At 52.3% G+C, this 24,990-nt stretch overlaps 8 protein-coding genes across 8 annotated transcripts; 4 read left to right on the top strand and 4 right to left on the bottom strand.

Annotated features, from left to right (window-relative positions):
* Positions 1–271: 271 nt before the first annotated feature.
* On the top strand, positions 272–2,519 carry COCVIDRAFT_41105 (hypothetical protein; the record flags this gene model as incomplete). The annotated part of the gene is made up of 5 exons (XM_014697324.1): positions 272–512; positions 632–1,000; positions 1,037–1,395; positions 1,437–1,864; positions 1,922–2,519. 5 exons carry the CDS (start codon positions 272–274, stop codon positions 2,517–2,519), a joined length of 1,995 nt encoding a protein of 664 aa, XP_014552810.1.
* Positions 2,520–3,828: 1,309 nt separating this feature from the next.
* Positions 3,829–5,666, bottom strand: COCVIDRAFT_19216 (glycoside hydrolase family 16 protein; the record flags this gene model as incomplete). Its single annotated transcript, XM_014697292.1, has 2 exons — positions 3,829–5,269; positions 5,323–5,666. 2 exons carry the CDS (start codon positions 5,664–5,666, stop codon positions 3,829–3,831), a joined length of 1,785 nt encoding a protein of 594 aa, XP_014552778.1.
* Positions 5,667–6,504: 838 nt separating this feature from the next.
* Positions 6,505–7,944, bottom strand: COCVIDRAFT_109321 (hypothetical protein; the record flags this gene model as incomplete). Its single annotated transcript, XM_014697323.1, has 5 exons — positions 6,505–7,023; positions 7,092–7,581; positions 7,648–7,720; positions 7,773–7,822; positions 7,880–7,944. 5 exons carry the CDS (start codon positions 7,942–7,944, stop codon positions 6,505–6,507), a joined length of 1,197 nt encoding a protein of 398 aa, XP_014552809.1.
* Positions 7,945–8,276: 332 nt separating this feature from the next.
* COCVIDRAFT_109422 (hypothetical protein) lies at positions 8,277–11,306 on the top strand (the record flags this gene model as incomplete). The annotated part of the gene is made up of 2 exons (XM_014697322.1): positions 8,277–11,012; positions 11,061–11,306. The coding sequence occupies 2 exons, from the start codon at positions 8,277–8,279 to the stop codon at positions 11,304–11,306; spliced, it is 2,982 nt and encodes a 993-aa protein (XP_014552808.1).
* Positions 11,307–11,776: 470 nt separating this feature from the next.
* Positions 11,777–13,429, bottom strand: COCVIDRAFT_109358 (hypothetical protein; the record flags this gene model as incomplete). Its single annotated transcript, XM_014697321.1, has 2 exons — positions 11,777–12,604; positions 12,725–13,429. The coding sequence occupies 2 exons, from the start codon at positions 13,427–13,429 to the stop codon at positions 11,777–11,779; spliced, it is 1,533 nt and encodes a 510-aa protein (XP_014552807.1).
* Positions 13,430–13,696: 267 nt separating this feature from the next.
* On the top strand, positions 13,697–14,911 carry COCVIDRAFT_41100 (hypothetical protein; the record flags this gene model as incomplete). The annotated part of the gene is made up of 1 exon (XM_014697320.1): positions 13,697–14,911. The coding sequence occupies one exon, from the start codon at positions 13,697–13,699 to the stop codon at positions 14,909–14,911; it is 1,215 nt and encodes a 404-aa protein (XP_014552806.1).
* A 389-nt stretch (positions 14,912–15,300) lies between these two features.
* Positions 15,301–17,823, bottom strand: COCVIDRAFT_29893 (hypothetical protein; the record flags this gene model as incomplete). Its single annotated transcript, XM_014697319.1, has 1 exon — positions 15,301–17,823. One exon carries the CDS (start codon positions 17,821–17,823, stop codon positions 15,301–15,303), a length of 2,523 nt encoding a protein of 840 aa, XP_014552805.1.
* Positions 17,824–18,980: 1,157 nt separating this feature from the next.
* On the top strand, positions 18,981–24,284 carry COCVIDRAFT_19210 (hypothetical protein; the record flags this gene model as incomplete). Its single annotated transcript, XM_014697291.1, has 2 exons — positions 18,981–21,569; positions 21,618–24,284. 2 exons carry the CDS (start codon positions 18,981–18,983, stop codon positions 24,282–24,284), a joined length of 5,256 nt encoding a protein of 1,751 aa, XP_014552777.1.
* Positions 24,285–24,990: the final 706 nt, after the last annotated feature.

Here is a 24,990-nt window from a genome sequence, read left to right as displayed (position 1 = left end):
GCAAATATGAGAACTATCGAATAAACTCGCCACATTCTATGCCACTTTTGGAAAGAGAGGGTAAAAACAAAGCCGCGCGGCTCGCCAAACTCAAGACTTTAAGCGCCGCGATACTACTCAGAGTGTGCAGCGCACAGGTTCGCCGATCCTGCCACATAGGATTTTGTGGAGGATATCAAATGCAATCAATAACTGTACGACAACGGAGGGATATGTAACTACTCGCCATTTGTCCTGCTATGAGGTCGCAATCGAATTAAAACACTCAAATATGCTTTGTGAAGTATGCACTGGTGCACTTAGCCAGCACAAAAGAGAAGACAGGACTTCCCGCTTCGGATATCTATTTAGTCATCATAGGTCTACAAAGACACTTCAACAATGGGACACGCATTGTCTAATATGTACCAAATTGGCCAAGACACTGGGTCCAATTACAGATTTCTCTCAAGATGAGCTTCTATACATCCTAATGGTACTATACAAGGAAGTATCCTATAGCGAGAAGACCGGTAGAGGAATTTTCAGGCTGGATGTTCACTTCGGATATGACCGCGAATGTAATTTCTTTTTGGCAGAAACAGGTATATGAGTACCCGGAAACACACACAAAACTATCTGACAATGGTAGATCACAGAGATCACACTATGCTCAATAGTCAAAATCTGAGTGGTCTCACCAAAACAGCGCAGACTTGGATGAATAGTTGTAAATGTGCAAGTTTTTGGGAAGAGCCCGGTGCAAAATGGTACCCTCGCCGTCTACTGGATTTGCAGGAGCTTCGCGCCAGCCCTGATCCACACCAGACAAGAATACGCCTGATTGAGTCTAGGGACTTTATTATTGGGGAAGAGACATGTATTATGTCTGGTTATCTTCCATCTAAGCATCAAAATGATCATTACGTCACACTGAGCCATTGTTGGGGCAACCCAAAACTTGGTTCGCTACCACCGCTGAGCATGACTTTTAAAAACGAAAAGCGCTTCAAAACCGAGGGTATCATAGAGAAGGAACTGCCCAAGATATTCTGAGATGCCGTCGTATTCGCCGCTGGACTAGACAAGGTCGGCTTCATATGGATCGACTCGCTTTGTATCCGACAACCTATCAAAGGGGATGGTGAAAATGAGGAGGACCAGCTACAAGACTGGTTCGAACAAACTCGTCATATGGGAAATTTGTACCGGAAGGCTTTTCTGAACATATCTGCTACTGCTGCATACGATGTAAAAGGAGGGTTGTTTTTCGAACCCTGCCCAGAACTTCTCCGGGAAAACAATATTGATGTGAATTATCCGGAAGACCCCGATACTACACTGGAAAACGGTGTTGAAAAGACGAATCCCTACGCAAGATGCTCTTTGATCGATCCATCAGCTTGGGACGACCTCGTCGAGAATGCTCCAGTTAATCAACGAGCCTGGGCTTCCAGGAGCGATTGTTAGCACCACGTGTACTCCACTTTGGATACAACCAGCTCGCCTGGGAATGTCACAAGTTCAACAGCAGCGAAAGTTACTCCTGGAGTGAGTTAGCAATGAAACCATCCAGTACCCCCGGTTTTACCGACAGAAGTTGCCTGAAGCACCTCACAGTCTCTGCGGGGCGCTCATTCCGCGAAGCAAGAATAGGCGACTTTCGAGATCGCGACACGCAAATCAAAGACATATACATTTACGGATTGTGGAAGAAAATAGTTGAAAGCTATTCAAGAACAAAACTCACAGAGCACAATGACAAACTCACTGCATTGGGCGGCATAGCAAACTTTTTCATGACGAACTATTCAGCCCAGACCACAGCCAGACATATGTCGCCGGACTATGGAGTGGCCACATCGAAATTCAACTACTATGGACCGTAAACGCAGTCTACCGCGGCAACAGCACATATGAAAACTTAGGGCAACCCGGAAAGCGGACCCTCATGGTCTTGGGCCTCCATCACCACTCCACATGGGATAGCCTACAACGACATCACAGACTACGCCTCGCCGGACGACCGATGCACCAAGTCTCTCTTCTTCAAAGTCATATCCCACACCCTCTCTCCCGCCGACCCAAACAACCCCTTCGGCATCCTAACATCCGCTCATATACTCCTCGCTCCCGACCACCTTCACGCCATCAATCTCATACAGCACCCCAACGGCAGCCCCATACCCTGTATGTGGCACCTAAAATCCAACTCAGAATCCAGATCTCAGCACGACATCCACAGCATCCATCTCGATGCCTCAACTTCCGACACCGACATCTTTGATCAGGACGCCCAGCTATATTGCATGTCAGCTGCATATATAACGAGCACAATACAAAGTGCAGTTCAGGAATTGTACATCTTGATGCTCAAGTATGAAGACACTGTAGCATTTGAGTCGAGTGAGCCGGGAAAGGAAAAAGTAGAGTATAGGGCGTTTCGTCGTGTGGGTATTACGAATGTAGCGAAATTTTACGATCAAGAACAGGAAATGTTAAGGGAGGGGGAAACGCAAAAGGTTATTTGTTTTTGTTGAACAATTTCTAGTATATAGTAGAGTTCATATCTTGTTTTTTTCTTCGTTTTTACAGAAAGATTATCACGAGATGATATCTGAATTTGATTTCGGCATTTCGATATCCCCATGCGCTATCGGCCGCCACGCTGGTGACTCTCTTACCCCACTTCAACTTGGTACTGTATTACCACTATGTGAATACTTTTCAGCATTTGATACCATCGGCTCTCGATACTACTTCCCTTTTTACGATTTGCCCAGTAAAAATACCAATAGATAACAACTAATTTTACATCATCTCAACGATTACCTAATACCGGGCGCTTGGTCTAGGGGTATGATTTTCGCTTCGCATATTCCATGCGTACTTGTGAAAGGTCGTGGGTTCAATTCCCACAGCGTCCACATTTTGCACCTTCTTTTTACTATTCCAACCGTTCCCACCCGAAAGCACTCTCCAAACCCATGTTTTTGATAGCATAGTGGATTCAGCTAGAAATGAGCTTCACGACGGATGAGAAATCACACAGCATAGATTACACATGTCCCATCTGTCGAAGACCACATGGGTATAAAAATAATAATAATTCTGCCTGATCCCCACTTCCCTTCATAACTCTTCCCCTTCTCGCGAGATTGTAACATGCGCCCCCCTTGCCTACCACCATGACAACCATCATCACCATTTGAGATAAAACGAGGTCGTTTCCTTATCATGGGACTCATAATATCCATGTGACTTCTGGGGCAAAAGCAATCGAAGCAGGTATTGGTAGACGGATAGAGAGTGATTGTGGGTACAGCAAGTTGTTTTTTATGTAGGCGTGGTGAAAGGTTCAAGTAGTAATTGGAGGTAGCAGAATGAGGTAAGGGAGTGGGGTGGAGGTGCTTGTTTTGTTGGATGACTTTCGACGGGTATCATTGCGTCGACTTATAAGATGTTAGTTTTCATTGTGTTACTATGTTGCATCTAACCCCTTATAATAGCGTGCAGTTATTTCAACCTTTAACCCCAAGAGTGGGACAATGAGAGCACGAGTATTGCTGTTTTGCAACGGTGGAAGAAGCAAGGTGGGAAAACGAGGGGGATGCAATCAAGGTGAACACGGTGGGTTGGAGGAAGTATATAGCAGATCACGAAAAGGATACATTGCTGTTACTATTGAAGAAGAAAGAGAAAGTATCTACAGAGAAGATATCATCGGGGTATACATATGTACTCCATAACCCCAGTCATAAAACAAAAGTCAACAACCAGTGTTGAGCTTATCCCCCAAATCACATCTTACGCGGCCAATTCCCGTGTTTCCCTCACAGATGCATGGCTCTAGAACTTTGCGTGATGCCTGGTGATTCTCTGTCTGTGCTCCCTGAGGAACCTGGCCATGCGCGCGTTTCGTGCAGCAGGAGGGGCAGCAGCGGGGGCAGGTGTTTCAGTGGGACTAGCAGTTACAGTAGCGTAAACGGTTTCATAGACGGTGTAGACGGCTTGAACAGTGTCTGTGACAACGGGAACGACTGGGGCAGCTACGGGCGCAATGGCTGGACTAGTCGGGGCTGGTGCGGATACTGGCGCTTCAGGAGCGGCTGCAGGACCTGAGGGTTGAGGGATGCCTTGTGTGGAGCTGGGGACAGTGGCGGCCTCACTGGAGTTTTGAGTTGGTGTGCCAGTGTTTTGAGGAGGTGAGACTGCAGGTGCCGATGTTGTTGCAGTGTCGTTGTCGTTGGAACCACCGGCACCTACAGGCCATTGGAAACCAGGCATGCCACCTGCGCCCGTCGGTGCTGGGCCTGGAGCTGGCGCTGCAATCTGGGTTGGTGGCGCAACAGGCTTTTCGCCGTCTGCGATTTCGGAAGCGGTAGGGCTCTCGACTGGAGGGCTTGGAGCACTGGGAGCACTGGGAGCACTGGGAGCGCTAGGGGCCCCATAGGCGGGAGGGGTTGCGATTGGGGCAGAGGCTGGGGTGGAGACAGTCTCGCTGGTGGGAATTGGCACGGCAATACTGGATACAGATGGCTTGATGGCCGAAGTCGGTATGACAGGAGAGCCAGTTGGCCCAGCAAGTGCAGAAGACACGGCCGCTGTCTCGGTTGGGACAGGTTCTGGCAGATAAGCAGCGCTACTCTGCTGAGGGGCTGATGAAGGCACTGGAGCAGGAGCCTCGCCATTGTCTTGGTAGACCTTCAAGGCATTGACTGTCCAGTACGCTTCTGCGAAAGCCTCGGGGTTGTTCTGTACCCACTCCTCGCATGTAGCAGCCTTCTTTGAGCAGGAGCTGGCTCCCCAGACACTGCTGCTGCCAGCCCATACACCACAAAAGGTGGTGTCAAAGACGATTTGTTGCTGCTTGAACGTGCTCTCAATGTCACAACCACCTTCAAACTTGGCGGACGGCTTTCCCCATCCGCTGGGGTCTGGGTTGTCACCAAGAACATCCTCCGGAACAGAGCCGCGAGGGAAGAAGAAGACACTGATGGCATCAGACGTCCACTGAGTTGCGTAGACTCCTCCACCGTTCGCATTCAAGCCTGCACCGTAGCTCTTGGTCGATCGGTCTGCGATGGAGCATCCTGCGTTGTCCATTTGACCTTTTGCCTTGACATCGCAGTTCTTTGTGGTTACATTGCCGGCAAACTGGGTGGTGTCGGAACCAATCGTGCAGCCAGGACCTGTGTGAAGAGTCATGGAGTTGCTCACTTGGTCGTTGACACCTTCAATGATGTCAATCTCGCCGTTCTTGGGCCAATTGGGTCCGGTTGTCCAGAATCTGTCAATGTTGAGCATCTTGTCCTCAAAAGAATAATACTTGGGTATACTCACGCTGGCCATGTGCCACAGCCAAAGGGCATGTGAGCGACATCAACAACAATCAAGCCACTGTCGTACTTCTTCTTGCTTTCTATGCGAATACTAGGCCTTCCCTCTGGGCACTCGTTCTCGTGATCTACGCCCCAGGATACTCCAGTAGTGACAGACGCGTTGATGAGATTAGTCTGCCTTGCCGTGTCCTCATCAACATACTTGACGAAGCCCTCTGTTGGGTCAGGTTGAGTGAAGAAATCAAACGACCCATAAAAGTCGGTCATGTAGTCATCCTCGAGAACATAGCCAGCTATGCTCAATTGGAAAAAGGCCGCAGCCGAAGTGAGTGTGGAGAAACGCATCGTCAAGATGGCAGGAGAAAATGAATCAAGTAAAGAATGACTGCGTACTAGACGCGTGAAGAGAAACAGACGCAAGAAGTGAATGCACGGGAGTACGGGACGGCAACCAGACGGTCGGAGAGATGCGACCTGCCCACCTATATACGGGCGCCAAATACCGATACCCTAATCACAAAAGCCACGCATTTGGCCATAAGCAGCCTCGCGGACAGACTCGATGGGCCCGGGGGAGCGTACATCTCCCGTTAGGCCACATGAGCTTGGTTTCAACGGTGGGAGATTTGCAGGTGGATCGAGCATCTCCCCCGGTTAGGCACAGTAAGGGGAGCTGCAGGAACCAGTCAGGTGCCCGGGGTGGAGGACTGGTAGCGCTGAGGCAGGCTGGTCCGATGTTTAACCAAACGTGCGCTGTTTCATGCGAAATGGACGGATGGGCTGTTGGCAAGCGAGTGGTGGCGCTTGAAACAGGTGGACGCGGTACCCCTGTGGATAGAGAGCATTGTTATCGATTGCCTGAGGCATCTCCGAAGTTGGCTGGCCATGATTCGCTGGTGTTGACCTGAAACGCGGAGTGATTGAATATAGAATACACAAGAGGAGCCGCGAGCCAGTGGCGGGCGCTCGCGCTAGCGCTTTCGAAGCGAACAAACATGTTCTGCCCCCCCTGAAACCAATCACCTCATCACAAGGGCTACGTAGGCAGGCGACGTGTAAAGTAAGTACTCGGCTATCTTGCGGTTTTTCTTCTTTCTGTAATTCGCGCTCTGGGCGGGGTATGTGTGTGTAATTAACTTTTTTCTATTTCTTACATGACTCGTCTTCTATTAAGATCGCAGGTCTACTCCAGCGATTCGACAACAATGGCAGAAGCACCTCCACCTCCATTGCAAATGCCAGCGCATCCAATCTTGCCCTTCTTTTGCCTTAGCACACCAAGCAGTGTGGTTGTGATCCTGGCACCTGAAGCACCTAGCGCGTGGCCGATCGCAACAGCACCACCGTGCAGGTTGACCTTGTCCTCTTGAATACCGAGGATCTTCATGTTGGCGAGGGCAACAACACTGAAGGCCTCGTTGATCTCGAAAGCATCAACGGCAGACAGCTCCACGCCGGCGTGCTTCAGCGCCTTTGGCATGGCAAGAGCGGGGGCCGTGGTGAACTTGGAGGGGTTCTGCTCAGCATCACCCCAGCCAAGGATCTTAGCAATGGGCTTGAGGCCGTGCTTCTTGACAGCCTCCTCGGAAGCAAGGACGAGGGCCGCGGCACCGTCAGAGAGCGGTGAGGCGTTGGCAGCAGTGACTGTGCCGTCCTTAGGCTTGAATACAGGCCTCAGTGTGCGGGTCTTGGACTCGTTGAACTAGGCAAGGGTGAGCAAGTGGTGTTTTACAGATTACTAAACACCATAGGAGTGCCATAATTACTTACGTTCTTGGGTTCGTCATCGGCATCAACAACAACTGGGGGCTTGCCACGTCCTTGGGGGACCTCAACTGGAGCAATCTCCTCCTTGAAATAGCCAGCCTCCTGGGCGGCAATGGCCTTTTGATATGAACGGATGCAGTATGCGTCCTGATCCTCACGAGTAAAGCCGTGGTCACTGGCACACTCCTCACCCTGAAGTCCCATGTGCTCCTTCTTGTAGGCATCGGTCAGACCGTCCTTGATAAGACCGTCAATCAATGACTGGTCTCCGAACTTAGCGCCGTTGCGCATGTTGGGGAGGTAGTGGGGTGTGTTGGACATGCTCTCGGCTCCGGCAGCAACGACGATTTCGGCATTGCCAGTCATAATGGTCTGAGCACCAACAATGATGGCTTTGATGGACGAGGCGCACACCTTGTTGACGGTGGTGGCTATGGTCGACTCGGGGAGGCCAGCACCAATGGCACACTGGCGGGCAGGATTCTGGCCGAGGCTGGGAACCACAAGTCAGTAATTGATCTGATGGAGAATACATGAATTGGGTTGTTAGCATGCTTACTTTGCGGAGAGGACATTGCCAACAAAGACTTCCTCAACGTCGGTGGGTTTAATGCCGGCACGTTCAACGGCAGCTGCGCGGAAATGTCAGGGTAAACACTGAGGTATCTAACAAGGAGAACATACACTTGATGGCGTGAGAGCCAAGCTGGACGGCACTCAGGCTTGAGAGGGAGCTGTTCTCTGTGTGAGCTGGCTATGGCCCCTCCTTTGCACATGGTGGCACAACATACCCCAAGAACATGCCCGTGGGCGTGCGGGCAGCCGAGACAATGTAGACTGGAGGGAGAGACGACATTTTGGGGTATCTTGCAGAAACTGGAAAATAGAGAGAAAGATGGACGAGGGCTGAAAGAGGATCAGACGACTGGATTGCCTCTGTACTCACTTATATATCCGGTAGCAAAGTTGAACCTTTTCCAGATTAGTTTCTTGCGACAGCGGCGAGGCGACCAGGGCAACCTGCTTGTGTTCGGGCAGTTTTGGTCCCTGCAGCGCGCTTTCTCCCCTATTGGCTGCCGCCCTCACCGCCTACGCTAACCCGCCGTACGCGGAAGTTACCTTTTCGCGACATTCCCGACTTTTACGATAGCTTCGACCTGTTCGACGCGCACTATCCCCGCAGCCGCCATGGACGACCTTTACGACGAGTTCGGAAACTTTATTGGCGAGGCTGAGTCCGACGAAGATGTCCAGAGCGTTGGCGATGCAGCCGACGCCTATGTCGTCGACGATGAAGACGAGGCGGAGCCTAATAACCAGCAGTTGATGGAGGTCGACGATGGACCATCCAATGCCGTTGTCCTGCACGAGGACAAGCAATACTACCCTTCCGCTTCGGACGTATACGGCCCCGATGTCGAGGTGCTGGTGCAAGAGGAAGACACACAGTCGCTGGCCCAGCCCATTGTCGCGCCAGTCGTGCAGAAGAAGTTCTCGATTGAAGAGGCCGACTTGCCACCAGTCTACCATTCCAGAGAGCTACTGACTGATCTGATGAACTTCCCAGATCAGATTCGGAACATTGCCATTGCTGGACACTTACACCATGGAAAGACTGCGTTTATGGACATGCTGGTCATGGAGACGCACGACATCCAGGACCGCCTCGACTACAAGAGGGGAAAGAAGCGCGAGGAGCAGCTACGCTACACCGACGTACACGTGCTCGAACGCGAGCGCGGCCTCTCAATCAAGGCGGCGCCAATGAGCCTGGTGCTCCAGAACACAAAGTCGAAGTCGCACCTTTTCAATATACTCGACACCCCCGGTCACGTAAACTTTGCCGACGAAGTCGCCGCCTCATTGCGCCTGGTAGACGGAGTGGTTTTGGTGGTGGACGTTGTTGAGGGTGTACAGGTCAACACGGAGCAGGTCATCAAACATGCGGTCCTCGAGGACTTGCCTCTCACGCTGGTCATCAACAAGATGGATCGCCTGATTCTGGAGCTGAAGCTACCGCCGAGCGACGCATACTTTAAGATTAAACACGTCATCGAGGAGGTCAACACTGTCATCGAGAACACCATCCCTGGTCGTGGTGAGAGCAGGCGTGTAAGCCCTGAAAAAGGCAACGTCGCTTTCGCCTGCTCCAGCATGAGATGGTGTTTCACCATTCAGTCGTTTGCCAAGATGTACTCCGACTTCTATCCTGGTCCCTCAAAGCTTCCAGGATTTGGCGTTCCCATGAAGGGACTGGACATTGAGAAGTTTTCCATGCGACTTTGGGGCGATATTTTCTACAACCCAGGAAGCCGCAAGTTCAGTCGCAAGCGGCAAGAGGAGGGATCGCAACGGTCTTTTGTCCACTGGATCCTAGAGCCCGTCTACAAGATTTACTCGCATACGCTCAGCCAGAGTCCGGATGATCTCAAGGAAACACTAGAAACTCTGGGCATACGGCTCAAGCCATCCGAATATAAAGCGGACGCGAAGGAGCTAATGCGACTCGTATGCCAACAGTACTTTGGTCCTTCCCTGGGTTTTGTAGACATGATCACGCAGCACGTTCCATCGCCAGAGGAAGGTGCACAACGACTTCTGCAAAAACACTACACTGGACCTTTGGACACAAAAACGGCCGAAGCGATGCAAAAGTGCGACCAGAACGGCCCTCTTGTCATACACGTCACAAAGCTCTTCAACGCGACCGACGCAAAATCATTCACTGCACTGGGTCGAGTGCTGAGTGGTACCGCAACTTCTCCGCAGTCAGTGCGTGTACTCGGCGAAGGCTATACAATTGAGGATGAGGAAGACATGGTTGTTGCAACAGTGACAGATACATGGATAGCTCAATCGAGGTACAACATCCCAGTCAGCGGCGTGCCAGCAGGCAACTGGGTATTACTTGGCGGTGTCGACAACTCAATAGTCAAGACGGCAACAATCGTAGCGACCAAGCTACCGGAAGAGGAGGACGCTTATATCTTCAAGCCTATCAAGCACTTCTTTGAATCCGTTTTCAAGGTCGCCGTCGAACCAATCAACCCCTCTGAGCTCCCAAAGATGCTTGACGGTCTCCGCAAAATTAACAAGTCATATCCGCTCATCACCACAAAGGTCGAGGAATCAGGAGAGCATGTGGTTCTCGGTACTGGCGAGCTTTACATGGACTGTGTATTGCACGATCTCCGACGACTGTATGCTGACATGGAGATCAAGGTCTCTGATCCAGTCACCCGGTTCTGCGAGACCGTCGTTGAGATGTCTTCGATAAAGTGCTACGCTTCCACCCCGAACAAGAAAAACAAGCTTACCATGATTGCTGAGCCGCTAGACCCAGGAATCGCTGAAGATATCGAGGCGGGCAAAGTCAACATCAAAGATCCTGTCCGTGTAGTTAGCAAGTTTTTTGAGCAAAACTACGGGTACGATCTGCTCGCAGCCCGCAATATCTGGGCTTTCGGACCAGATGACATGGGTCCCAACATCCTACAAAATGACACACTCCCTACAGAGGTCGACGGCAAGATTCTTCGAAGCGTGCGAGACACCCTTCGACAGGGTTTCAGCTGGGCCACGCGCGAGGGCCCGCTCTGCGAAGAACCTATCCGAAACACGAAGTTCCGTCTTACCGATGTTGAGCTTGCATCGGAAGCTATTTTCCGCGGTGGTGGTCAGATCATTCCTACGAGTCGACGAGCATGCTACTCATCTTTCCTCATGGCGAGTCCCAGACTGATGGAGCCGGTATACTCGTGCAGTATGATTGGTCCATCCGACACAAAGAGTAGTCTTTACACAGTTCTTGCACGGAGAAGAGGGCACGTTCTACAAGATGGACCCATTGCAGGTACTCCACTTTACAATGTGCGCGGTCTAATCCCGGTCATCGACTCTTTCGGTTTCGAGACCGATTTGAGGGTACGTATACAATCCGCTCTAAGGTAAATATCTACTAACCCTAATCAGATCCACACACAAGGCCAAGTCTCTCTCTCCCTTGTCTTTGATCGCTGGTCCATTGTCCCTGGTGACCCTCTCGACACAAGCATCTCAACCCGCCCCCTCGAACCCGCAACCGCACAACAACTAGCACGCGACTTTGTGCTCAAGACCCGACGAAGAAAGGGTCTGGCTGAAGATGTTACTGTCAAAAAGTTTTTGGAGCCCGAGCTATGCCGTAGTTTGATTGAAAGCGGCGTGCTGGATGGATAGGAGATGTATGTTTGTAATACCATGCAATGGAGTAATGGCGTCAACGCACGATTTTGAATGAACGAAGGAAGTAATTCAAAAGCATCATGAGTAGGAAATCCCAGACCAGGGATCATCTAGTAGGATTGGCAATAAAATATACCCGTCGCCGTATCCATTCCGCACTCTTATCTTTACACTGTGTGACGGTATCCAAAAACGGACTTTGTAAGCAAAGAAACACGGGATATAGACTCAATTTATTGCAGCGAGAACCCAGACGTACAACTGTTTTTTTTTTAAAAAAAAAAGGTATAGATATTCGGGTATCAAACACAAGCCATATCCACGAACAAGTCTCACAAAAACCCACACTTTACCAATACATAAAGTCGCATAAGAAATACAAACCCATACACCCAACCCATCCACTTCCAGCGGTCCAAAAAGAAGAAAAAATCGTTAACCTGCCATCATCCCTCCCGACCCACCTAATACTCATCTTCCTTCTCACTCTCCTCAGCAATAACCTCATCTTCAATCTCCTCATGAACCAGCACACCCATTTCATACGTCTCCTCCCTAACCGCCTCCGCCTCTTCCCAGCCAACGCTACAGTCCTCCATGATGAGCAAAACCGCCGCCTCAGGCACCATAACTTGCTGTACGAAAGCCGCCACACCGGAGGCCTGCACGACGGCATCACCGCAGCCCTTGATATCTTCTTTGAGGAGGTCGAGGATGTTTTCGGTGATGAGGCGTCGGCCGTGGGGACCGTAGTAGCCCGGGTATGCAGCGCGATCGTCTAGGGCGTAAGCTTCGAGTTCAGCCTGTTGCGATGGCGATAGATCTGTGCGTTTAGATGGGATAGACGCTGCTTTTCCCGTTAGAGCCACAGGTTCGTATCGTGATCTGTGGGGGCTGGGGCGTTCGTTTAGTAAGATTTGGCGGAGAGTGGGTTTGTGGTATTTGAGGCGGCGGGGGAGGAGGCTCCAGTTTATCGAGGGGTAACCGGCGGAGGTGTAGGATTGCTGTGCGGAAAGCTTTTTGTGAAGGTGGCAGAATGCGGATTTGTGTTTTACGGTTTTGGGCTTGGAGGTCCAGAAGGACCAGTAGTCGGAAGGGGAGACGGGGTGGCTGCAGAGGGGGCAGCGGGTGCCTTCTTCTTCGATTTCGGGCAGGTGTTCGATGTAGTTGCTTACTTCGTTGAGGTGCTCTTGGGCGGCGCTTGAGTCGGGTTGTGAGGAGGGGGGGTCGTTGTTTGCTTTCCAGGAGTTGAGTTGTTTTAGTAGCTGGGCTGATTTTGCGGCTTTCTTGGACTTTTCGGACATGGGTTGTTCTGATATTGAGTCGAGTACTTCGGATAACTTGTCGTCATCATAAGGGACAGCTCCGGCGTCCTCGTCTTTGGCCTTCTTAGATGTTGCTTTACTATTCACTCTCCGTAAATCGTCGTCATCGGATAGATTAGGTTCACCCAGTTCCTCCGCAAGGTCTTGCAGCTCATCGTCATCCAACATGGAGACACTCGAGTCGCTATCAGAATCTTGGCTCGGTTGCTTGCCTTTTGATTGATTCGCTGATCCATATATTCGCACAGCAGGCTTAGGCGGACTCCTCCCAAATTTCTTTGGTACTGGCTCGTGTGTATTTTTTGTTTTTGAACCATATCCTTTTGCGTTCTTGTTATTCTTCTGAGAAACATGCTCCATACCCCACTGAATTGGCCCGTCGCTCACTGATGCTTGAGAAGATGCAAGAGCATTCTCTTTATCCTTAGTTGGTCCATCTCCTGCTTGGAGTTCCTGACTGTTTTTGTATGTACCCCTTGTTGGCGCTCGTATTGATACACTCTTCTTCGCAGGCTTCTTTTGTGGTCTCTTCAATTCTGTATCCACATTGCGAGGTGCTGGCATAGTAGGTTTCGAGGACTTGGCTGGTCGTGGTGGGGGAGCACGTAATTCATCGTCAGAGGACAGTGGATCGGCATTGATGTCGATCTCTTCCTGTTGCTTTGCAGGAATTGTCATGTTGTCTGCTCGTCTCTTTCCTGCCGGCTCTTCGTGATCATCCTCGGTCGCATGGCGCTTCCCATTTACAGAGCGGAGCAGTGGACGAACATTCTTCCTAGTCAGACCCGCCATTGTCGCATGGGATACTGCGACCGAAGTATCCTAGAATCAGACGGTACAAGTAAGATCTGACACTGAGTGAATCGATTCAGAACCGATTATGCGCTCATGCGGAGACATGCGGACGATTCGTCCAACGCGAGACGCGCAGAGACCGCGTCTGCGCTAGTCTTATCTTATCGTCAAGCTCCGCCAAAAAAAGTTCCAGTCGCATAGCAGCGCATCGCATCTTCAATTCCACACTCCGCATACCTCTATCCCACAGCACGACCACCCGTCATGGCCCTAGACGATTCCCTTCAGCAACCGATCAATTTCACTGGCCATCGCCACCTGATTTCCCGCCTCCTGCTTGCAACCCTCACCGGCCGACCCGTTCGCATATCGCAAATCCGCTCTTCGTCGACCAACCCCGGCTTAACTCGCCATGAAACAAATTTCATTCGGCTCCTCGATTCAGTAACAAATGGCTCGCAAATACAATTTAGCATGACGGGCACAACGCTCGTCTACCGCCCAGGACTCATCACAGGCTCAGCCGAAGGCCTTGGCGCAAGCGGAGGTGTAATCCGCCATGAAATACCTGCAGAATGCAGAAAGCGAGGAGTAAGCTGGTGGCTTATTCCTCTATGCATCCTTTCGCCATTCAGCAAGGGCAACATGAACGTCATTTTCCACGGCGAAGGCTGCGTCACCTCCTCTACAGTCACCGGCGACGTTTCCGCAGACACCGTCCGCACCGCTATACTTCCCCTCTACAAAAATTTCGCCATCGAACGAAACATCGAACTGCGCATCCTCAAGCGCTCATGCGCCCCCGCAGGCGGCAAAGGCGCAGGCGGCGAAGTCCAACTCGTATTCAACCACCAAGTCCGCCTCCCCAAGACCCTGCACCTCTTGAATCCCGGCCGCGTCAAGAAAATCCGCGGCGTAGCATACTGCGTCGAAGTCCCCAAGACAAACAATGAACGCATGACCTTCACCGCAAGAGGCATCCTGAATAAATTCGTACCAGACACGTACATCTTCTCAGACGCAAGTCCCGCTCCTTTAATCCCGACCAACGCAAAAGGTCACGCCTCAGGCAAAGTAAAAGGTGCCGTTGGCTTCGGTATCAGTCTCGTCGCAGAAAGCAGTACAGGCTGCATATACTCGGCCGACGTGTGCTCCCCGCCTGACGGTGGTGTCCCTGCAGACGAAATAGGCAAGCAGTGCGCGTACCAGCTGCTCGAGAAGATTGCACAGGGAGGCTGTGTGGAAAACGTAGCCGCGCCTACGGTCCTCATGCTCATGGCTATGGGTAGCGAGGACGTCGGTAGAGTGGCGCTAGGCAAGGAGGTACTAGCCAGCGAAGAAATCATCCAGTTAGCAAGGGACGCGAAGATGTTTGGCGGTAGCGCATGGGGCTTCAGGGAAGCAGGTGGTGAGAGGGAAGAAATTGTTGTCAGTGTAGTAGGAAAAGGCGTGGGTAATGTGGGAAGAAAAGTGGCGTAAACATTTTTGTCTATCTGGGACGAAGCCAAAAACAAAACAGAGGTTCTATCCGTATACAAAAATAATGATACCCCCCCCCCCCCCGACATACTCTCTCACGTTTCAATAATCTCCAAGATTTGTTCATTCACAAATCCACGTTTACTTCATGTTGAAGAAGAAAGCCAACCAATTCCTTTTCATATTCTATTCCGATTATAAAAAGTGCCAAGCGCGAGAAAATGTTTTGCAAACGCCGCCCAAATGGAAGTCTGCCCGAGTTCCAACGGGGAGAAAACGAGAATGGCAGAACAAGGAAAAAACGCCTGTCGTACGTAGGACACGTAGATGCGAGCTTGAACTTTCAAGACAACAAGACCGAGAGAGATAGGGAAAGAGGAATGGGTCGTCTACTTCCTCCCTACGGAGCTCCCTCCACTTCCGCTTCCCTCTTCCTCCTCACTTTCCTCATCACGCGCATATTTCTCGTTGAAACGTTCCTGATCCCTATACGGGCCCTCGTTGCCATCATCATCATCACTCAGGAGATCCTCATCGGACTCGCCCGCAAAAGCATCGTAAAGCTCACCACCCCTCTTCGCACGCTTCTTCCTCGCACCGGCTCCAGCACCAGAAAGCAAGCCTGCATCGTCCCTGTCCTCGTCGCCGTCCAGAACCTCGAATTCGTACGCGTCGCGCGAATCCTTGATGCGCTTGCGACGGGCAATGAAGAGGTAGGTGCAAAGACCTGCGATGAAGACGAGGATGAGGCCGAGGGCACCATAGATCCAGATTTGGGTGTGTTTGGAGACGCCAAAGGTTGGGAAGGGGCTGGGGAGGAAGTTTTCGCTACCTTCGGCGGTAGACTCCGTTGCGGTTGCGGTGGGCGCAGTGGCAACAGAAGTCTGGGAACTACTGTCAGCCGACGTTGGGGTGGGTTTCTGGTTGACGGGGCGGTCAGGATGGTCAGCAGGGAGGGAGGTGATGGTTGGCTCAGCACTAGAGGGGACAGCGACGCTGGTGACGTGCGCGGGATGATCGTCAATCTTGTCGTGGTCATCGTCCTCGTGCTCGTCGGGCATTGGATGGGGCTTGGCTTTGGATGCGTCAATGCATTCGCCCCAGAGACGGAGTTTCCAGTCGGTGAAAACGCCAGTCTTGCCGTTGCCTGCCTTTACATCTTTGATAATAACGGTCCAGTTGCCAATGGCGCTTTCGCCCCAATGGGCGACTGACATAAAGGTCCAGTCAATGTAACCATAGGGCGCATCATCCGAGCGGCGAGCAGTTGAGAGATGCGAGACCATGCCAGCAGGCGATCGCAGCTCAACACTGAGGTCTCCACGACGCTGGTGCTCTACGTTCATGGTCAAGGTAATGTGCTCCACACGCTCAAAGTTTGCGTTCTTGAGCATGTCTGGTGTGACTTCGAATGCACTAGCTAGACCCTTATCGCCCTCTGGAATTGGCTTTCGGACATGCATCCAGGGCGAGTAGAACCAGGCTTGAGGCTTGACGAGCTCCCAGGTCTTGGCCTTTTCAACAATTGCGTAAGCGTCGAGCTTTCCATAACCAAATTGGTGGCTATACATGCGGCCAGAAGGCGTCTTGACCCAGTCGCCAGGGGTAGTGAGAGTGACAGCGGTCATGACTGTGAGCCATTGGACATCGCGCCATGTCAATTCAGGGCGAGCTTGGAGCACCAGGGCGTACACTCCCACACCAATTGGTCCAGCAGCAGATGTGCCTCCGTGTGAGCTGGTGCACTTGTTCAAGCCCACGTCGGTGGTGTGAATGGCATCGCCGCCACCGCTGCTGTACGTTACAACAAGCTGGGCAGAACATGCCTCAGAGTAGTATGGGTGGTCGTTGTTCTGATCAATGGCGCCGACAGTGATGCTGTAGATGCTATTGGTGTAACCGTCGAAATTGCAGTTGTCGCCGCTGGCAGCGCCGTTGCCGGCCGCAAAGACGTAAATATTGCCCTTGCCGCCACGGCCGTTTTGGACAGCGTTCACCATAGCCTTCTCAATAAGAATTCCTGGTGCCTGCATAGTTTTGCCATCATCAGGGGGACCCCATGAGCACGAGTAAATGTCATTTTTCTGCATCTCAAAGTTTATAGCAAGAGCTTCGTCAACGTCTGTAATGTCGCCCGAGAGGATGCGCACGCCAGAAACCTTGGCTTCGTAGGCGAGTCCAAGTCCACAGGCATCGTTCTTTCCCGCAGCAATTTCTCCAGCACATCGTGTTCCGTGGCGGTCGTCAGAAAGCTTTGGAGTGGGTAGGTCTTCGTGATCATTATAGTCGTGAGAGCCCTCGGCGAAAAAGTTGTCCTTCAAGTCGTTGCTGGTGTAATCCAGACCATCGTCCACAACGCATGCAGTGACGCCTTTGCCAGTGATGCCCTGCAGCCACACACCGGTGACGTTGATATCGTTGCCCTGCGCCTTGACGTTGAAAATGTGCCACTGCTCCTCGAAAATGGGATCTTTGATTTGTAGCTGCTCTGCGACCTTGCGCTGAGCTGTGATGGCTTCCGTGACCGGGACGGCTCGATCTGGCAGTGGAGGTATTACACTGCGCTTCCAGTGACGGGGCTTGAGCTTTTGCTTCTGCGCGAAGCGGATACTGTCAAGGGGGTGGTACTCGGAGCCGACTTGACGCTTCCGCCGACGCCTCTTGAGCTCTTGCCGTGCATCGTCTACAATGTCGTTGTCATGTTTCGGGGCTTTAAAAATGTGGTGGTGGTCGAGCGAGTCGAAGGGGCCGTCGTAGGTCAAGCCCAGGTGGGCGGCGACTTCTGAGGGGGACTCGGACGGGGAGATGTGGATGGCATAGTAGTCATGGGTCGTGTAGTTGCGGGGTGGGAGGCGATTTCCTGCTGCAGCGAGCGTCGCCACCGACAGCAGGCCCCAAAAGTGAATGCGCATGGCGAAGGCGCCGAAAGGAAAGGAGGCTATGAGCAACCGGGTACGGTCATGTAGTAGCTGAGGCGCGTTGCACAGGGCTGACCAGGTACAGACGACTGTCTATGTGCGGGGCGGGGGAAATTTAAGAGTTGAGGGGCGAGGGCTCAGGGATGAGGATACTGTGGTCGTCGGGTCAGAGTAGGGATGGATAGATGGCTAATTATTCGGCTTATGGAGAAGCCAGATTGCGCCGGCTAACCTGAGGGATGCGGAATACCAGAAGCAGGGATAGGTCAGGCCAACCGTGCCAGCGGGTGTATGAACTCAAAGAAAATGCAACCGGGGGATGGATGCGGGAGAAGACGCGGAGAGTCAAGTAATTGAAGAAGACAATGAGGTCTCTCGGCGGCGCTATGTGGTTTGGAGTGGGAACGTGGCTGAAGGGCGCTGGTGAAACAAGCATTTGTGAGAGCGTGTACTCTCTACTCTCTGCCCTCGCGCCACACACGCCACACACGCCTTACCTGTTTGGGCTACCCGCATCCACGCTTATGCTTACATGTGCAGAAGCTGATACTAATAGGGCCAGCCCACTTAGGCGCCGAGCCTATTCGACTTACTGTGTACTAGTGCTGCTAGCAGGCCTGCCATGCCATCCATGTCTGCTGCTCTGCTGTGCCGCCCGCCGGTGGGTGTGGGTGTGGGTGCATGTGCATGGCATGGCATGGGTCGAGGCGGGCGGGCGGGCGGCCGTGGCAGACGCTGTCTCCAGCCATCTCTCTTTCACGCCCTCCCGCCACCCATTTCCACCATGCGCTGACCATGGATATCAGTCTCTTCCCTGCTGCCCTACCGCTCCTCCTCTTCCCTTGTATATAGCATCTTCCTGTAGTGTGGCTCCCCCGTCGTCATTGCGCTTCATTTAGACCAGAGTTTTTTTTGCGCTGTCAGTCTGCCAGCGCCGAGGCCGCACCGCCACACTTGTTCTTCGTACTACACCTACAGTAGGTAGCTACCACAAATGTTACCACTCGAGCCGCTTCTCTAAGGGTCCATGTGACAGTGCTCCCTGTGCACAGAGTCTGCATCACAGCCTGAGATCTGTCCCTTCTTACACCCAGTGTTGGTGGTGGCCCCCACTCGCTTCAACATTGCCCGCCTCATGAGCCCGTCGCAACATGGAAGAAAAGCGGAACAGCGGCTCCTACGCCGAGCGAGCTGTTAATATTAATATTGCTCTCCGCAAGACGCCGGACAGCTCTGCCCCAAAGCGCGCAACGTCATACCGTCGCCCAGCCGATGCCCAACCAGCTGGCGCATCTCCACCCGAGACCGCCATGTCCACCGCCATGCCCAGTAACACTGCCCGCCCAGTCGTAGCTTCCTCCTCAGATCCTGTCACTCAGAGACGGCGGAACAGCAAGATCATCCTTCCTCCCACCACCGGCGCAATGGGCGAGTCCATACCGGCTGCGCCAGACGTACCGCGCGCACCGCCCTCGTCATACAGAGACCCATACTCAAGAGGCGTCAGGGTCCCGGCACGCACAAGCTCTGGACGGGCACGCGATCCAGCTATCCAATTGAACCCGAGTAGACAGCAGGCGACCATCCAAACAGCCGCAGATAGACTCTACAACCTACGGTCACCACCATATGCTCCCGTCGAGCCACTGGCAGGAGCTGTGGGGCGGCGAGGCTCTCAGCGTGGTCCTTCTGTGCCAGATCGGTCACCGCTCCAAAAGCTGGAAGGCAAGCTGGATGACATCAGCAAAGAAGAGAGGAGAGCGAGGATACTGGAAGCCGAGTTGGCAGCGCAAGAGAAGGCTGAGGCCGAGGCACGGGAAAGGCGGGCACGAGAAGCCGCTCAGAACCAGCAGCGCGTCGTATCTCAGCCCGTGGCAACACCAGACAACACCTCTGGTGCGCCCAACCGAGCAGGCAGTAGCAAGCGTCATGTTTCGATGCCAACAGAGAAGAACCATGCGTCTCCCCAAATAACCCAGTGGGAATCGGACAATGGCTTCATTTACGACCTTAACGAGCCCTGGGATCCTTCTCCACCCGAGGGCGGAGCAGTCCAACCCGCTCAACAGGCCACCAGACACAAGGGTCAAGCTGTTCCGCGAACCACCAGTCTGAAAGGCAAGGAGCCGGTTAGGGGCTCACCGCACAGTGGCAGTTATAGCGATCGGAGCTCACTTCCTTCGCAGAAAGACCACAAGCCTGCATCTGATGCTGCAGGACTTGGCCTAGTCGGTGTAGACGATACGTCTGCTGGGGCTGAAGTAACTCGTGCCGAGAGCAAGAGAGTCCAAGGGAAGAGAGACAGCCGGGGAGGCATCATGGCCGCGCAAATGGACATACCGCAAGAGTCTGTTGACCATAAGGCGGCGCCTCGCGTAATCGATATCCCACCAACCAAGCCTCGCATGCCACCCGTACCCAAGACTACCCCGGTTATGCCCCCAGTACCCCAGACCAACCGAAAAAGTGTCGTTTTCTCCGAGTCCGAGTCTGAGCTGGATTTTCATGATCCCGAGAAGAAATCTCGCCATCGTTTCAGCCGCCATGGCGAGCCGGAAAGGACATACACGCCCAAGGCAGTGCTCGATGAATGGAAAAATGCCCCGGTTGGCGCCCTTGTTTCTGAAGATCTGGACCTGAACGCTCCAGTCACGGCTAACAGCGGCAACAAAGCATGGTGGGAAGAAACCAAAATGGCCCGGCGGAGACGCTCTAACAGCTATGCGGAACCCATGTACGATGGCTATGCTGATGACACACATTTGCCAACCAGCTTTAACCCGCCACTGTATCTCAAGTGCGGACCGCTCCTGCGCTACACGGGTCTTCGCAAAGATCGGAGCAAGCCAGGTCAAGAGCGGGAGATATGGCGAGGCAGTGTCATGATTGTGACTGTTGACGCGTCCTCGTCCTACTCCAAGCCACCGACGTTACGACTGTTCAAACAGCCAATGGATATCCTGCCTCCACCACCAGAAGAGGTAGATCATGACCAGCTTGATCCATCATATATCGATCCTATCGAAGGCCAGACCAAAGTTTCGCGCACCGGCAAGACGCTGTTCGTCAGGCCTATTGATGAGATCGTCGAAGACGTGGACCTATCGCGCGTCGAAAACAGCACCGGGTTATTCTCCAAGACTCGGAGCACTGCCAACGGACCGCCTAGGTCCACTCGCATCCATAAGAGAGACGGCGAGAAGTTAGGCAAAGTACGTGACTTCCCCGGTATTCGTCTGCACGCTGAGCGGGGTGTGACTTTTTGGCGCTTCAACATTGAAGTTGAACTCGGGGCTAGCCAAACACGTATCGCCTACAAGATCAACCAGGGTCCGGCTATTGGGTTCTGGGTCCCTGCTAAAGGGGAATCCATGAACATCATGTTCCACAGCTGCAACGGTTTTTCTGCTAGTGTCGACCCCGATGAGTTCTGTGGCCCAGATCCCATGTGGCGCGACGTCCTCAATACCCATCAGACCCGCCCATTTCACGTAATGATTGGTGGGGGCGATCAAATCTACAACGATGCTGCTATGAGGGAGACAACCTTGTTCAGACAATGGACCGAAAACAGAAATCCTCTACACAAGCACCATCAACCATTTTCCGAGGAGATGCAGAATGAGCTTGAGCAGTTTTACCTAGATCGGTACGCGATGTGGTTTTCCCAGGGTATGTTCGGCTTGGCCAATTCACAGATTCCTATGATCAACATTTGGGATGATCATGATATTATCGACGTAAGTTTGATTCTGCGATAATATTTGAATGTTGTCTAAATTACTTAGGGCTTTGGATCGTATCCCCACCACTTCATGCAAACTCCAGTTTTCACAGGAGTCGGTGCCGTTGCGTTCAAGTACTACATGCTCTTCCAGCACCAATCCGTACCCGCAGAGACAGAAGCGACAGAGCCTTCATGGGTGCTTGGTAAGAGCCCCGGTCCTTACATTAAAGAGCGATCTAGAAGCGTCTTCATGCGACTCGGTCGGCCTGTGGCCTTTCTTGGTCTTGACTGCCGTACAGAGAGGCAGCGAGACGAGATACTTACTGAGGACTCATATGACATCATCTTTGACCGTCTTGAGGATGAGATTATCAAGGGCGAGACTAAACACTTGATCGTACTCCTTGGCGTGCCCATTGCCTACCCTCGATTGAACTTCCTCGAGAATATCTTGACTAGTAGGATCATGGATCCCATCAAGGCTCTTGGCCGCACTGGCATGCTGGGTAACTTTGTGAACAAGTTTGACGGCGGCGTGGAGATTCTAGATGACTTGGATGATCACTGGACTGCGAAGCACCACAAGGAGGAACGCAACTGGTTCATTCGTGAGCTGCAACACATTGCCTCCACCAAATCTGTGCGTGTCACAATTCTTGGGGGTGATGTCCATTTGGCAGCGGTTGGTCAATTCTACAGCAACAAAAAGCTCAACATACCAAAAGACAAGGATCACAGGTACATGCCAAACGTCATTTCCTCCGCCATAGTCAACACGCCACCTCCCGATATGATGGCGGATATCATCAACAAACGAAACAAGATACACCATCTTGACTCGGACACGGATGAAGACATGATAGCGCTATTCACCCACGGTGTGGACGGAAAAAAGAGAAATAACAATCATCTCCTCCCCCACCGAAACTGGTGCAGCATTCGAGAATACAAGCCCGGATCTACACCATCACAGACACCATCACCACCTACGACCCCAGATGGTCCTGGCGCGGGAAGATCCTTTGCTGATTTTGCACCTGGTCAGCTGGTGAGAAGGCTCAGTGGACAACAACCAAGACCTTCTGCACGGCGCCAGGGCCCTCCTGTATCATATCGCAATAACCCGGCTTATGCGGCTGCTGATGACCAGCAGGTGGGCCACCATCAGCTGAAATCCTCGTTCTCACCCGATCGCTCAGAGCCGGAGAGGCCTGCTCATCCTCGTCGCAATTCCTTATCCTCGCTATTCCGTCGTCGACCTTCAATGGATGGCGACCGCCCAGGCACCTCGGAAAGCACAACGCCTCGAGGTCGCCGCAGCCAGTCCCAAGACCGGCCATCCAACTTTCACCGTCGCCCTAGCGTACTGAGCAGGAAGAGCGTGAAAAAGCAGGAGTTCATCAACCTAGAAGGTGGTCTTGATATTTGCCTTAATGTCGAAGTTTCGCAACACGACCCGGCAGGTATCACAACACCGTATCGACTTCTTGTGCCAGCTCTCGACTATGTCGAGCCTGAGTCTGATGTTGAGGAAAAGGAGCCGCGTAAACCTCGAGGCTTCTTCCGCGCTTTTGGTGGAAGACGCAAGACTACAATCGGTGAAGATGGCAATTCTATCTCAGGTAGCGAAAGCGGGAGCGAGCTTGGTGAAATTTCTAGTGAAGATGAGGAAGAACGCAAACGGAAACAGTACAAAGTCGGGCCCAGGGTGGTAATACCAGGCATTGGTCCACGCAACGGACGTGGGTCTGCCTCTGCTCCTACCACGCCTGCAATTCCGACTCCTGCCATGGCGCCAGCCTCTGGTGCTACTGGTGCTGCCGCTACTACCACTGTTCGTCGTAACGATCTCCTCAGCTCTGGATTTCATGCCAATTCAGCGCGGACAGCAGGTCCAGCTCAGTCTGATGGAGCTGTTCACAATCCTGCAGCTCGAATCCAAGGACGTCGAAGTTTGGACACTGGGCCGAATGCCGGTGCTAGGGCCTTTGCCTGGGATAGTGTCGCTGCGAAGAGGAATGCGAGCGCACCTCAGCACCCCCAAGAAATGAAAACTGCTGCTCCAGCGGCTACGCTTCCATCTCGCTCTGCTTCCACCCGCATACAGCCAACATATAGCAACTCTTCCCACAAGTCACAACTACCAGCAACACATCCGGATGATCCCCTCACGGTGAAACGGAGACCAGTGGGGGCTACAGGAGGCCAGAGCCCATACGGTCTCACTGCAACGCAATCGCAAAGGCGAGCTAAGCGCGAATCGTATCCACCACATCCCGCAATTGTCGGTGCAGGTCCCGGTTCGCCATACGCACGCGACGGACAAGGTCTCCAAGCCCGACAAGACACCGCTGGCGGCGACTACTTCAGCAGCGGCGGTCGCGACGGCCAAAGCCACCCCGCCATGGCACCCAGACAAGTAGTCGACCCCGAATACACTGAAAAACCAGTCCAACGCGCAGACTACGCCGCCCAGCCCTCTCGAGGCGGCTATGATCGAACAACCGCTACATACCCCACCTACCCGCAACGCAACGGCAGCGTAGGTACCGCAAATAGGTATCTTGGCGGCGGTGCCCCCTCCGACGACGACGACGAAGATAGCTTCGATAGCGCTACTGAAGAGGAAACAGGGTTCGCAGAGCAGCAGCAGCAAGGCGAGCAGATGAGCCAGGACAGCTTTGTTGTTCCTAAGCAGAAGAAGAAGTGGCAGATTTGGAAGTCATGAACCTGGCTCTAGCCCTGCTCTTTTTTAATACAACCCCAAGATTTCCTCTACCTCCACTTGTTTCGGAGGTCAAAGGAAATTCTTGGATTGGTAACGATGTTATGATTGGAACTTTTTCCCCTTCTTACGAACACATCTTTCGGAAGGGGTTTGCTTGGGGTGGAAAACCAGGGCGTACGATGGGCTCTTCCTTTTTTTGTATAGCAACGTGCGTTTCTTTGTTCTTTTTTGAGCGGTCCCTCTTCACGTTCTAGATATCCTCCACCTGCTTTTATTTTTTATGAATGGTTGTTAATGAATCATATGTATTGCTATTCTTATTGTTACTTTGCTGTTGTGTAAATGAAGTGCTATCTTTTGTATGTTGGATAGCATCTTCAGGTCAAAATTTTGAGCATATTTAATAGTGTTGTGGTTCTTTTTCGTGTGCGTAGTTGATGTATGTAGTGTTAATTGCATAAAGAGTACCATTATTTTTTAACCTAGTGCACTAGTGCATGCATACAGAGAGCCAAAAAGTAAAAAGGTTTACCCAACGTCGTGGGTTGGAAACGGGGGCAAAAAAAAGAAGGAGATATAGTCCTGGTGGGGCTAGAAAGAACTGTTAGTAAAGAAAATCGAAACGATTTCTTTGAGGGAGAAACCTACTTCGAACCCACGGCATCCGCATAACCTTGGATGAGGTCATAAGAGTCTGACGAATCTT

This window comes from Bipolaris victoriae (assembly GCF_000527765.1).
Source record: "Bipolaris victoriae FI3 unplaced genomic scaffold scaffold_101, whole genome shotgun sequence".
Lineage (NCBI taxonomy): Eukaryota > Fungi > Ascomycota > Dothideomycetes > Pleosporales > Pleosporaceae > Bipolaris > Bipolaris victoriae.
The sequence above is the reverse complement of the archived record's forward strand: the minus strand, read 5'-3'. Positions and strand labels throughout refer to the sequence as shown.